The following is a 15,118-nucleotide window of genomic DNA, read 5'->3' as shown; positions in this document are numbered from 1 at the left end:
AGTGCACACAGCGCGTTGGGGTAGCTATAGTGACCGTCAATCTTCCGATTCGACTGAAGGCTATAAATATAATGAAGCAGACAAATTTACCAGTCATTCCAAGGTTGAGTAGTTTTCACCTATTGAATTCTTATCTTGGACCAATTGGTGACAACATGGACTATTCTGGGCTACTAGATGTGATCCATTTGATCTATGCTCGAAGCACAACAACCATCATCCACATCATGGATGGAGGATGTTTTGAGAAGGCAATCCCTCCTCACCTCCTCGTCGATGCAGCTATATATCAACATACCATGGAAATTGCCTTAACTGAGGATCAGCTTGGTGACATGAAGTCCTTCATGGAAAAGGTGACTGGTGGGGAAATGGGAGCCAGACACTGTGACCTAGTATTGCGAGTATTTGAGCGAAGGTTTGAAGAAACGTTCAATCGATTCGCAAAAAGAGGAAGAACACCTGCCCTCTGGGTGGAGTACCAATACATGGTAGATATGCCCAATGTCTTTATCAGAACCGAGTGACTCGCAGACCACAATGGGAATCTGTCCTGCATTGTTACCAAGATGCCTCACACCTGCAGGCCATCATCAGCAGTTCTCAAACTTTTTTAGGCACGCCCCTTGATAAAAAATTTCGCCCCCCTCTTATCGTCATATCGAAAAGTATTAAAAAGAGCAACCAATGTTTGCAACCCCAATGCATTGTTTGGTGGCACGGGAGGTATTATGGCTGTTGAGACACTTCTCAAATATGTAGGCTAGTTGCAGTTGAATAATTTATTAAACATAACCATGTACAATGATAACATGTAGCACAAAAATATTTTCGCTTGCTCGCTTGCCCCGATGAGAAGAATATCATCAACTTATCGGATTACGCACTGTCCTCGACCGAAAAGTTCGCTTTATCGCATGGGTTAAATTTCTGCATTCCACCAATTAATGTCAAGAGTGAGGAGGTTTTCGCCGAATTTGAGATTCTAATAGCTCAATTGAAGCATCGTGAAGCAAAATCAATCAATGACGTGCCAGCTCTCAAAGCAAGACTTACGGACCTGGCACATTCGTATTGTGGATGTCCGGTCGACAAAGCAGATTTCCTGATGACAAAGGAATGCTTTCGTGCCATAAAATCTCTGCGAAGCAACCCTGATATCCACATAACTAAACCAGATAAAGGTACAGGCGTGGTAATTCTAAACAAGAAAGATTACGTTTCAAAAATGATGACTATTCTCGATGATAAATCCAAATTCGCCGTACTTGGCCCGGTCTAGGAATATGACAATACTGCAAAGTCTGAAAGACGACTACAGCGACGCCTTCGAAACTTGAAAAACGATGACGTAATATCCACTGAAGAATATGACTCCATCAGGCCTGTTGGCTCCCAACGACCACGTATGTACGGATTACCGAAGACCCATAAAGACGATGTGCCACTCAGACCGATACTCAGCATGACTCGGTCAATGCAACACAAGTTGGCGAAGTGGTTAATCAACATACTGGAACCTGTTCGCGAACTTTACGGGTCGCATTGCGTACGCGATTCTTTTACCTTCGCTGATGAGATGCGTCGCTCACAGCTATCCGCGCTAGGGTGGAGTGAAAAATGGAAAATTTTGAATTTCAAAACAGACACTGGATATGTGGTGCCAAATTTCAAAAAAATAATTTCTATAATAATTTTGGGCTCTTGCACCCTCTAGTGGTCGTGCAATTTCACCGAACGTGCTAAAAATAGCCAATTTCGCTATATATGGATGACCGCTTACGCTAGAAAGATGATTTTGGGCTTAAAAGATGCGGAAACAACAAGTTTCTATCTCACCTCCATAGAACTTTGTCTTAAAAATGAACAGAAAAAAAGTTACAAGCAAACTATTGATTTTTGGACTGTTTTTCGGGAAAATTAGACACTGAAGCAGTGGATACGAGGTCAAAAGCGTGTAGTGATTGATCTTATGACCGTCAACTCCATATTGAAAGCACATAAATTGCAAATCCATATTGAAAACCTAAAAACATTAATTCTATATTAAATAAAGATAGATTTCGAAGATGGTTTCACTACCAGAGTATTAGTCCGCACAAACTTTGAAATCTTGTTTCGAGTTAAAGGATTTCATCTGCCTTCGAGACTTCAGTTTTTGTCTGATTAAGCCATCTCTAGCTACGTTTAGGCCTATATCCCGACACATGAGCATATGACTCGGTCAACGCTTAATGTCACTTTCCACTGCCTGCATGGCTGTGCCAAGGATGATTGAGCCTTAATGGTGATGGCCTTAGATTTTCCAGCTCGAGATATGACAAGTATTTTATTGCTGGTGGCTGTTCCACATCTATTAGATTCAAGTTGACAATTTGGTGGTATGATTTGGCCTTGATGTTTATGATTGGGATTTTAAACAATCTGATCCTAGTGTCAACGTTGTTTTTAGGTTTTGGTTGAATAACATATCCTCTTTCAAAGTAGCCAATTGGAGTCTGGTATTCTGTTTGATCTGCTCATAGTTGTAATCTTGTTAACTGCAAGTCTTCTGAGGCCTTCATCATCATCAGCGAGCATTCCCAGAAAAAACATTTTCTGAATGTGCAAAATATGCCTTTCGTTGTACCAAAGATAGTGCAAGGTTACGAAATCATGTATCAGAAAGCTTTGTAACATGGGAAACTATGTTGTAGAAGTGTATATAACCAAAAACAATGGAAATGTGCATTTTTATTTCAAACCTTGACCGAAAATAAACCTCCATGCAGAATTTTGAGGTTCTATGTGCGACAGAGTCATCTATCAAGCAATCTGAAATATCTTGTTCAATTCTGCATGGAGGTTTATTTTTGGTCATGGTTTGAAATAAAAATGCACAATTCCATTGTTGATGGTTGAAGGCCTCAGAAGACTTGCAGTTAACAAGATTACAACTATGAGCAGATCAAACAGAATACCAGACTCTAATTGGCGACTTTGAAGGAGGATATGATAATAACCGAAACCCAAAAACAACGGTTGGCACTAGAATCAGATTGTTTAAAGTCCCAATTATAAACATCAAGGCTGAATCATGCTACTAAATTGTCAACTTGAATCTAAAAGATGTGGAACAGCCACCAGCAATCAAAAACTTGAACTGGAAAATCTAAGGTGATCATCATTAAGGCTCAAACATCCTTGGCACAACCAGGCAGTGGAAAGAGACGTTAAAATGGTGACCGAAGCATCTGCCCATGTGTCGGGATTTAAACGTAGAGATGACCTCATCAGACAAAAACTGAACTCTCGAAAGCAGATGAGATTCTTTAATATGATACAAGATTTTAAAGATTGTGCAGACTGATACTCTGGTAGTGAAACGATCTTCGAGATCTATATTTTTTCAATATAGAATTGATGTTTTTGAGTTAGCAATATGGATTTGCAATTTATGTGCTTTCATTATGGAGTTGTCAGTCATAGGATCAATCACTACACACTTTTGGCATCGTATCCACTGCTTTAGTCCCTAATTTTACCAAATAACAGCCAAAAATCAATAATTTGCTTGTAACTTTTTTTCTGTTCATTTTTAAGACGAAGTTCTGTGGAAGGGAGATAGAAACTTGTTGCTTCCGCATCTTTTAAGCCCAAAATCAGCTTTCTAGCATAAGCGGTCATCCATATATAGCGAAATTAGCTAATTTTTGGCTCGTTCGGTGAAATTGCACGACCACTAGAGGGTGCACGAGTCCAAAATGATTATAGAAATTATTTTTTTGATATTTGGCACCACATATCAAGTGTCCGTTTTGAAATTCAAAATTTTCCATTTTTCACTCCACCCTAATCCGCGCGCGATAATTTCCTATGCTCATTCGACATAAAGAGCCTTTTCACCAACGTGCCACTAAATGAGACGTTGAATATTTGCGCTGATGCTCTATATAACGGTAAGCTAATACCCCCTCCTTTCTCGAGAGCTACCTTCATCGAATTGATGAGAAACGCTGTGTGTTCTGTTGAATTTAGTTTCAACAATATCATGTTCTAGCGGTTGACGGTTTAGCAATGGGGTCACCATTGGGTCCTATCCTAGCCAATATATTTGTAGGATTTCATGAAGGTAAGCTCTTCTCTTCTTGTAGTAAACCGCCCTTATCATACCATCGCTATGTCGATGACACGTTCGTGATCTTCAATAATGAATCTGACTGTGATAGTTTCCTAGAAAATTTGAACACATTACATCCAGCATTGCAATTCACGTCCGAAAAAGAAATTAACAACCGGATGGCATTCCTTGACGTTCTTGTGGAGAAACGGGATGGCCAATTCCTTACCTCCGTTTATAGCAGTGGTTCCCAACCGGGGAGGAATTCCCCCCTTGAAGGGAATTTTGCAATATTTAGGGAGGAATTCCACTTTAGAATTGTAACTGATTTCCCAAATTGTTCATGTCCGAACTGTCATGTAGACAACCAGTTATATTCGAACGTATGCTCCTTATGACTGTTTTTTGTTTGCTGAAAGTATGTTCAAATGCTATTTGAAATCTCTTTTTCACATACAAATTCCCCCCTTTTTTAAAACTAGTTCAGATGTGCTGCAGTTTGCAAGACAATTTTGTAGGCCAGCGACAGCGTCTCAATCAAATATACCCTAAGCGAGGAAATGTCGTGCCGAATCTATCACAACAAGGCCTCTAGTGAAAGTATTTATCTTATATTTTCAAGTAAACATTTTCAGACAGTGACAAAATATTCTCACGTCATCAATTCAAGTCAAAGAGGTGGCTAGCCTTGCTTTATTTTTAGTGAACAACCCGATCGAAAAAAGACATGTTAAACTTGGTGCAATGTTGCCGAAACGTAATTGGTGTCCCAAATTCCAATGAGCTCCAGCAGGGAATCTGATCACGTGTATGTTATATATCAGGGCTGTAACCAAATCACGAGGCTCCGAGTCATAAGTCAATCTCACTTTCATAGTTTTGACTCGAGTCAAGTCGAGTCATTTTCAATTCGCCATTGAGTCAAGTCCGAGTCCAAGTCCCCGAGAAGAGGGTCGAGTCCAAGTCATGGTATTGTGACTCGAGTCCGAGTCCAAGATTTATGATAAACTAATTTTCCTCACTTTGAGCAGTTTCTAGTCGCATTGTGAAGTACCAGGATCAATAGACGAGATTCCAATAGGTTGGTCACTTTACTGTTCTTCGAAATTACAATCAAATGTCGGTCTTGGCCGTCTTATAGTCTCGATTCATATTGCTTGGTTCGAGTCATGCACAATGACTCGAGTCCAGGTCGAGTCAATACCCAGATTGTCTCGAGTCGAGTCGAGTCGTTTCCTTATTTTGAGGAAATGTCTCGAGTAAAGCAGAGTCATTAGAAAATGGTGACTCGAGTCTGGTCAACCCTCCTATATATGAAAGTACCAAAATTATTGTCCAAATGCATACGCAAACTTGAGAAAAAAATTGCGAGAGCAGTAAATTTATGCATACTGATTTTTCACAACAGTTAGCCTATATTACTGATTGGTGCATGCTAAGCCAAAAACACAAATGGAAGTGTGGGGGTCTATTGAGTCAAGTCTTCCAGACGTTGTTTGATTGGGACCAGGACCATTGTGTTTGGAGGTCTACAAAGTGTTATTACAGCACTGCTAGAAACAAACACTCGATACCACCCGTCTTATTATCTCAGTCAACATGTGTTTCCGCGGTAAAAAATCACATTTTTAATCATCGGCCAGATTTATCCAAAGGGGGGAATTTTGGCTTAAATTTCGGCCAAGGGAGGCACGAGATGAAAAAGGTTGGGAACCACTGGTTTATAGGAAGCCCACGTTTTCGGGCCATTACCTTCGATGGAGCTCTTTCAGTCCAAAAAAGTCGTAAAATCAATTTAATCGGCACCTTGGTCCACCGGGCGTTGATGATTTGTTCTGAGGTCGAATTGAATAGTGAACTTGATTACATCCGTAAAATTTTCATTGACAACGGATACCCTGAGTATGTCATCAAGCGGACAATACATAATAAGTTAAGTCATCGGAATGATACCAAACCAAATGAAACCCCCGAAGAAGTCTCTCGTGAAAATAAGGATGTGTACATTCATCTACCTTGGATTGGCCCGGTTTCTTATCGATTTGAGAAACAGATAACTTCAGCAGTCCATCGCTGTTATCCAGCGGTGAAAACCAATGTTGTTTTTACCACGATACCAATGTTTCCTGCAGTCCGAAAGGACGTTCTCCCGGCTTTACAACAAAGTAACGTCATTTATGAATTCAAGTGCCACTGCGATTGTCGGTACGTAGGGAGAACTTCCAAACGGTTGCAGGACCGAATTAAAGAACACATCCCACCGTCTGTCAAATCATATATCTCGAAATCGCAGCATAACAATCCGCTTGTTCTAGAACATAACCAGGCCGTGAGTCAAAATTCTTCTATTGGCAAACATTTACTAGAAAATCATACATGTGCTGCTAACTACCACAAGGACATGTTCTCTGTATTGGCTAAGGGTCGCAATTTATTTCATTTGTCTGTTCTTGAGTCCACCATCATCACTTTGAGTAAACCTAGTTATGCCAACAGAAAGAATTTGTGTATCATTTGAAAATCGCGCATTAACTTGTTTGGCTTCGCTATCTCCATGCCAACGCTTCAGCTCTCTCGTTTTCCTAACTTTGTATGTTCTCTGTGTGACGTCATAATTAGCGATATATATTGTTGCTGAACATAGTTATTCGAATTCTCGCATTATTGCTTACGATATTCCCCTGACGAGCGTCAGCCGAAAAGCTTCGGGAATAAATATGAATATTTTATTCAAATGTGGTATGAAGTTCTGTACTCCTAAAAATATTTTAGCGATTTTGGTGCCTAACCCCTTCTATTACCCCACTTGATCTTAGCTCGAACGGACCTGACCACAACCTAAATCAAAAACCAATGGCAGCTACATGCATTTGCCAGTTACACTTCATTCAGGGACATCTTCTGATTAGTGCAAGATTCGGTATCACTCAAAATCTAGCATCAGTGTGTGGATGGTACGGCGGAATTATGACATTTCAAATCGAAAGGCCTAATTAGGATTATTTCCATTGCTGAAACTGGAGCTTTCAGCACAAATTAAACTCATTCCGAGTTCAAGAAAATAATTTCTCTCAGGCGGCTTCGCGCCTCCCCTCAGATGCTTCTACGACCCCCACCACCAGTTTGAGAACCACTGTATTAGAACGTTGCCGCCAACGGGAACCACGTTGGTGAACCCGCAGAGGAAGAATGAGCAACAGCTTTTCTGGCCACAGATGTTGGGTGCCCACTCTCAGTCATCTGTCAGATGTCAACCAGCGAATGGAGGAGGACGTCAGTAGACATGTACCCGTTCACAGAGAGCTTACCAAGACACAGATGATGCTAGATGCAGGGGCAATTTAACTTGTCCTAAAATGGTTTGAAGAAATGAAGCCATTCGTCAACAATGGATAGAAGGGGTTGCTCATGTATTTCTCAACTGGATTCACAAGTATATGGTTGATGACGTAGTCGAAATACTGAGGGAGCAGCTGAATTTAGGATGGTCATTGGCCATGCAGATCAACCTGGATGAAAAGTCAGTGACGCCGACCATGGTTGTCATGTCAAAGGTGAAAGCAGGGTTTTAATGACTCGAGTCACGATTTTTTATGACTCGACTTGACTCGAGTCATTTTCTAAAAATACGGATCTGTGTATTGACTCGACTTCTCAAACCAGACTTGAATCAAACCAAGTCATATGACTCGAGACACAGACGGCCAAGACCAACATTTTATGGTAATTTCGAAGAATAGTGAAGTAACTAAACTATTGGGATTTCGTCTAATAGTACTTGTACTTGAAAATGCGACCAGAAACTGCTGAAAGTGAGGAAAACTAGTATATTAGAAATGCGAACCATTCGATATCAGCAAACAGAGTTATAAAAAAGGGGATTCAACATGGCTTTAACTGGAAACTGAGCAGTATCAACACAATGACTTGGACTCGGACTCGACCCTCTGCTCGCTGACTTGGACTCGGACTTGACTCGGTGGTGAATTGCAAGTGAATCGACTTGACTCGAGTCCAAACTATAAAATTGAGATTGACTTGTGACTCGGAGCCTTATGAGTTGGTTACAACCCTGGGTAAAAGCCATGTCATCGCAAAGAAAATGTCCTAAGGTTTACGAGTAAAACATTCACATTGACTCATTGAAGTTGTTCAATTCATTTTCACCCAGCGGAATATGGAAGTTGCGACAAGCTTACAGTATACGTTCACTCCTTTCCCGCTGTCCCTGTTCAGCAACAAAAATCAGAAGATGAACAAGGCTACCAAGGCAAAATGTTCGAGTACAAACTTGTAGGCCTTAACTGAACCACTTGATTTGACTAATCAATCATGCTGGACCCTCATAATTGATGGTGGATGGCTTCTGTACATGGTGAAGTGGGGTCAACGTCAGACATGACAGGGAATTGCCAACAATTACCAAAGCTACGTGCAGTATCTGGGCCGTTGCTTTCAGAATGTCATTGTGGTATTTGATGGTTACAGCAGTTCACCAAAACATACAACATGTTCTCAAGGAAGACAGCGACAGGAGTGATAAAACCAGAGACACTACCTCTAACAGAGGGTGCAGCTTCATAACGTTCACTAAGCGAGTACCTGTGCAGACCCGGGATTTGATTATTTTATATAACTTGTCTCCGAACCCCAGCGATTACGAATGGACAATAGGCGTGCATAGATATGAGCCTGATGAGCTATTGCAGTTCAGAAGCTATAGTTGTCATAAAGATTGCAACAACCGAATATACAGCTGCAAGAAGAATGAGGTCACGTGCATTTCAGCCTGTGAAGTATGTAAAGACCCTATAATGCAATAATTGCATTTACGACGCTGTTGAGTCCGAAGAAGGCATAGGCAATGCCTGTTGAAATGTCTGATATTGTGCATGTGAAATAGGCTACCTCTTCAGTGAACATAGCTATGCGAAATAAAGGCGATTTTGTGCATGAATATAAAAGTGGGTGTGGCGTTTTTCACAAAGCAGAGCCTGTAGTGAATTATAAGTGTTAACAATTAATTGAGAATCATGGAAAACCATTATTAAACACGTCCTAAGTTACTTATGGGCGATAAAGATTTTTTTACTTTTTTTATTTATTTATTATTTAATTCAATTCGTCAAATTCACAAAGCAGAGCCTGTAATGAATTATAAGTGTTAACAATCAATTTATAATCATGGAAAACCATTATTAAACACGTCCTAAGTTACTTATGGGCGATAAAGATTTTTTAATTTTTTTTCAATTCGTCAAATTTAACAGCTTTTTTGGGGGGGGTTTCCCACAAGAGTTGAACTTCAACATTTTAACATATGGTATTACACACCTTTACAAAGGTATTGGTGAAGAAATTGTTTGGTAACAATATAGTTCCCAGATTTTCATAAGTTTCCCTTACTATTAGTACAGCCATCAAAATAATGGTGAACAAGAACATTATTAGTTCTGAATTCGGAAATTGGAGGATAAAAAATTGAGAACCACAGCGCTAACCCATAAAGACAGTTTACATATGTGTAATATGTGTTAACATCTTACTTCAGCAGTATTGGTAATATTCCCATTGAATTCAATTTGCCCATATGCATCGGTTGCATCACCATTTTCTTTCTTTATGTTGTTCGTAATGAATGTATCAATCTCCTTAAAAGTGACAAATGATCAAGGGATAGTCAAGGCTTCAATACGGTTTGACTTACACTGACATCCTTCTTTGCTTTTGTGTTCATACGGATATGAGAGATTCCTGAAAAGTTTCTTGCGGGTCTCTTTGGGTAAATCCTGTGTGAGGTCATGGCTGCAATTGATGGTTATGTTGCCGGTAGGGTATCTTATTGCTGTATGATCCCGATCTCCAAGCCCACTGGATGCATTACCTTGGTAGATACGTTTCATAACTAGTAGCAACGCATTCGAACATAACTTACTTTGATTGCCTGTAAACTAATATAGACAATTAAAGAAAATAAAAATAACCACACTACAAAAAAAAACTAGACAAATTTGGTCTCAAATTTAAGAAATGAGGATGATTTGGTCTCATTTTCAGCAATTTTAGTCTCACTGATGAATTGAGGTCTTAAAATAGAGACTGATTCAGCTTTTTAAGACCATATATTATTGTCACAATTATTTGGTCTTAAAAATAAGACCAATTAAACGCATCTTATAAGGCATGTTGTGCTTATTACGACAGTTTTTGATGTGTCAATATTTTTGGTCTTGTTTTAAGACAAATTTCGCTAATCAAGAAACGACATGATTTGTGGTCTTAAAAATGAGACCGGAAAGTTGACATGGGCCAGGAGCTCTAAGACACAACTAATAGCTTATTAAGACAGTTTATGATGCATCAGCGGCGAGATAGCGCAGTGGTATAATCCGCGGCTGCAACACCAATGGGTGCGGGTTCGAGTCCGACCGAGGTCGACTTCCGAATTCCGATACCTAAGTGTTGGAGGTTTACCTAGGCTCCTCCTCGCCACCTCATCCGCGTCAGCGGTGTCTTACAAAAGCCTAGAGGTGGGCCGTGCTATAAGTCGGCAGTTACGGAAAATGAGAAGAATATCGGCCTGGTGTAAATGACCATAGTAGTCGACAAACGCCATGAATACCCCAATACAAACATGATGCATCAGTTTTTCTGGTCTTGTTTTTAAGACGAATTTTGCTAATCAAGAAACATCATGGTCCATAGTCTTATAAATCAGAATGGTAAATTGTCATGAGCCCGGAGCACAAGACGTAATTAGCTTTCTTTGACAAATTTTGATCCATCAAAGGTCATGGCAAATACAATCTAGCGGTGACTTCAGGAGAGCCAAAACGTATTTGGTGGTGCCATGTTTGTCCATTTCTCGTTGGTCACATGTCACACTTCAGTGTCAAATACAGGATGCATTTGCGCCAGAACAAAAATTCAAAGTACCGTACCTTGTCACTTTTCACTGACACAATGGTGTTGGCACGCCGCACCCACCACAAATACTATTATATACTCAGACTACACTATATATTATTTGGAGGATTGTATACATACTGACAAGTGTTATGTACATTATACAATGATAATGTTATGGGTACTGGTAGGCTATATAATGAACTGCAAATCCAGGTATGTTACACTTCCCATCATGCAGAACCTGACGTTGACATGAATACCCACACAGCACTCGTGGGCGACAATGGTCTTATTTTCGAGCAATTTCAGTCTTAATTTTGAGACGAAAAATCGTCATTAAGACCGATCAGTCTTTAAGACCGATTGGTCTTTAAGACATTTTTTAATAAAAAGTCACTTTAAGACCATGAGACCAAATTTGTCTTGTTATTTTTTGTAGTGCACCTACCGAAGCTCGTAGGGCTAGCTTTTTTAATTTTAGACATCGTTAATTCCCTCAGCAGCGACATACATGATAGACAACATTAAGAGCGATACACAAAACAGGTTCAGCATCACTCCTGTCCTCATAATGACCGTTACTAGAATTAAATTGCTATTACAGTCATGTATAAATTTACATCAAACCATCCAAGGCTCCACACAGTTGAATATCTGTGTATCGAACATACCAAAATGTATCATGAGCTATATGCGAGATTACAAATTGGATTTACAACAGTGTTGGAATCAAGTCACTACCTTCGAGTCACAAGTCATTTCGTCTCAATGTACATTTTGACTCGAGTCAAGTCAAGTCAATCGATTCTTGGAGGTGACTCGAGTCAAGTCAAGTCACGTTAAGTCACGAGCCTAGTCACAATTCAAGAAAAAATTGAATCTTAGAAGTACGAGGGAGGATTCAAAGTCACTGGGCCTAGATTTTGCTGTAGCTGCTTAAAACACAGATTTTTTCGCCATTTATTCTGAATAAAATAACGAATATAAAGGTAAATATACATTTAAAAAGGCTTTAATCGCTCACGTATACATAGAGCTGCTAGCAAAATGCGCGGTTAACAGTATAGCTCCAATCAGTTATTATTAGGGCGATTTTTTTTTACCAAAAAACGGAAGATTTTGACCTAAAAAATCTAAATTTTGACTTTTTTTGACCTAAAAAAACTGAAATTTGACCAAATTTTGACCTTAAGTATGCAAATTAGGTGTCTTCGCACATAATGTCAAAATTGTAGGCTACTACTTAGGCTATCTTCATTTCTGGTTGGAACTGTCTGTCCTTACAAAGTAGATTGGCCTGAAAAAACGTTTTGAGCACAAAAACTAGCAAATTTTTACATGATAAATCTATTGGATAGTATATTCATATTAAAATGAACCGGAATATTTTCGGCTGACACTCGTCAGGGTAATAGTCAGCAACTAGTACAGAATTGGAAAGAACATGGTATATCAACAATCGTATCACAAAATATGACGTCATTTGTGTGACTTGGAGTCGACTTTTATCAAAATACACCAACCAAAACTCTGTCAACAAAAGGAGTTCGTGTGCCACCTAAAAATAGTACATTGAATGCTCTCTCTTTCATGCTGGTGACGTCATATTTTGTGATGCGATTGTTGATAGACCATGTTCTTTCCAATTCTCTACTAGTTGCTGACGATTACCCCTGACGAGTGTCAGCCGAAAATATTCGGGTTCATTTCAATATGAATATACTATTTAATTGTATATTGAAGTTCTGTACCTCCATGAAGCCCATGAAAAAACTAGTATTTTAACGAAATCTGGCCCTATGAAGAATTCCAGTAGTTACATTACATATTATAGTGGAAATAATTAAAATTTGTTGTAGTACAACGAACGAAAGATAGCTTACTTTCCTACACTCTCGGGTAGAAAGTGTTTGTCCTTACTAAGTAGCTTGCCAAGAATGGAGAAAGAACGTTAAACAGCAGCGGTTGTTGGCTGACAATACTGAAGTTGTGTGCACACTGCTGGTGACACACCGTGTTGCTTCATTCTGACAATGTTGTCTATATCACAATTTTCAGCTTGCGCTTCTTGATATAAGAATCATGCAATGTTCAAGCAGTCTTGCTTCAGTTAGGATATTGCGGTACGTTGACCATAAAACCATGTCACTATTTGTTTCATTTGATCGTTTATGATTCACAATGAGCAGACGATGGGTCGTTTACAACAGTAGGCCTATAAAGTAGGCTACAAGCTGGAAAATATCAAGTGATAAGTTCACCGACAGCGCAAAATCAACGATACAAACGAAATTCAGAGGTCAAAAAATGTTTGACTTTGTAAACAATTTTGACAAATTTTGACCTAACGCTACAATTTTGACCTAATTTTGACTTTTTTTGACATGTCAAAAAAAATCGTTCTACTTATTATCAACCAAAACGGAGGATCGGATACGAAACCTCGAAAAGTTGCAATAAATTAATGATGCAACACAGTGAATAAACCACCCATATCAACACCCGTGAGATACAATTGAAGCCTGTTCCTGTTAACGAGTAATACAAAGCCATAAACTATATTCGCTAAATTTTAATCGTACAAGATCAGGGGTGGCCAACCTGCGGCCATAGAAGAGAATTTGTGTGGCTGTGAACATGTCATTCGATAAGTATGTGATGGCGGACGTCGATATGCAAATTGAATTTACGAATTGACGCCCAAATTTTGAAAGATTTATGATGATCTTGAATTTTTCCTCACGCTGCGCGTGATTCAACGTGACTGAATTTTTTGATTTCAATATAGTAAGGACGACGTAAGGACGGAGTTTATTTTTGTCCTTGATGTTTTTTTGCGGCATATACACCGATTCATGATACACATACACACGATATGTGCATATGCATACCATGAGTGCATGATGTGCATATGCCGCTGGACAAGGAAGTGCAGATATAGCCTTTACGGCTTTCTAAGTCATGCACCGCCAGTAGCGGCCTTTGCAATCTCAGCCCCCCAGTAGAAATGTGGAGGAAAATGATGCGCCCTATATGTAGAAATATCAACTTCGAATCGTGTGTTACTCACAAAAGAAAGTTGTTTCTGGTACATTTGGACGATTTCAATATCTTTCCACTATATACTGACAATCTTTATGAAATGTCAAGAAATAACAACATGCAAAACAGTGAGTAACAACAATTGGCCCACCCGAAAATCCATCATCATTTATAACTTGCCCTAAATTTTCGTAAATACTCCATCCATCAACTCTACCGGTGAGCTGATCACATGGGCTGAGAAAAAATAAATGCTTGGTATGAATATATACAACTATTTACATTAATGACGAAATACGTCTGTGAATCTGAAAAGTTTTCGCGCTTAATAGCGTAGCCATAACGGATCCGAGAAATTATTCATAATATCCCTCGCGATTTGGGTGTCTATATAGTAAGCAGATCTGAATGAATAAACAAATCAGTCCAAAGCTCATGAAAATGGATACTGGGCAGTTTAGCATATGCATTGGGCCTCCAGTTAGTTAATTACGACTATGCCCAGGAATGCGGCCGTAGGCTACATGAGTCATCCAAATGCGGCCGTAAATAGCATAAAGGTTGGCCAACCCTGTACAAGATGATTGTTGATGGTGATCAGGGCGTATTCTGAAGAACAGAGATATACTACAAGTACGACAACAATAAGATGCAAGCTATGATGGTTTCGTTTGCGGTCAATTCATTTGTGACGTAACAATGGGTGATATCGCAAACAGTTCAAACATACACAAGATTTATAGTCGACACCTTAAAATTAACTGGTCAATTTTGCTCCGAGACAATCCACATTTCTGCAACGCCAAGTCAAGTCAAGTCATTTTTGCAAGTTGACTCGAGTCAAGTCATGACTCGAGTCATCCCAACATTGATTTACCAGCAATAATGGGAGATAGGTTTGGAATGACGATTTGCAAAGGATTTTCAGAATTTGGTTCTCGAATTCGAATCAACACCTACGGCCTGCATGTAGTTTCGAGACAGGGGTGCACACAACCCCAAATGCACAGATACATTCATCATGCAGATGGATGTTGCTGATTAAATATTAATTCAAACGATGATAAC

General features: G+C 39.4%; 1 protein-coding gene across 2 annotated transcripts in view; it reads right to left on the bottom strand.

Moving 5' to 3' along the window:
* Positions 1-15,118, bottom strand: part of LOC145437219 (transient receptor potential cation channel subfamily M member-like 2) — a 122,402-nt gene that overhangs the window by 67,079 nt on the left and 40,205 nt on the right. Inside the window, exons 1-2 of one of the 2 annotated variants that reach the window (XM_080314413.1) lie at positions 9,807-10,081; positions 9,646-9,750 (exon numbers count right to left, since the gene is read on the bottom strand). The exons of the other annotated variant lie outside the window; for it this stretch is intronic. Coding sequence (XP_080170539.1) covers positions 9,646-9,750; positions 9,807-9,902 — 201 coding nt within the window. The 5' untranslated portion in view covers positions 9,903-10,081. Of the gene's footprint in view, positions 1-9,645; positions 9,751-9,806; positions 10,082-15,118 lie in introns of those variants that run through there. 2 annotated transcript variants of the gene reach the window in all.

The sequence above is a fragment of the Botryllus schlosseri genome, chromosome 4, assembly GCF_051294905.1.
Source record: "Botryllus schlosseri isolate E-star chromosome 4, Bs_hap1, whole genome shotgun sequence".
Classification (NCBI taxonomy): Eukaryota; Metazoa; Chordata; class Ascidiacea; order Stolidobranchia; family Styelidae; genus Botryllus; species Botryllus schlosseri.
This window is presented reverse-complemented; position numbering and strand designations above follow the sequence as displayed.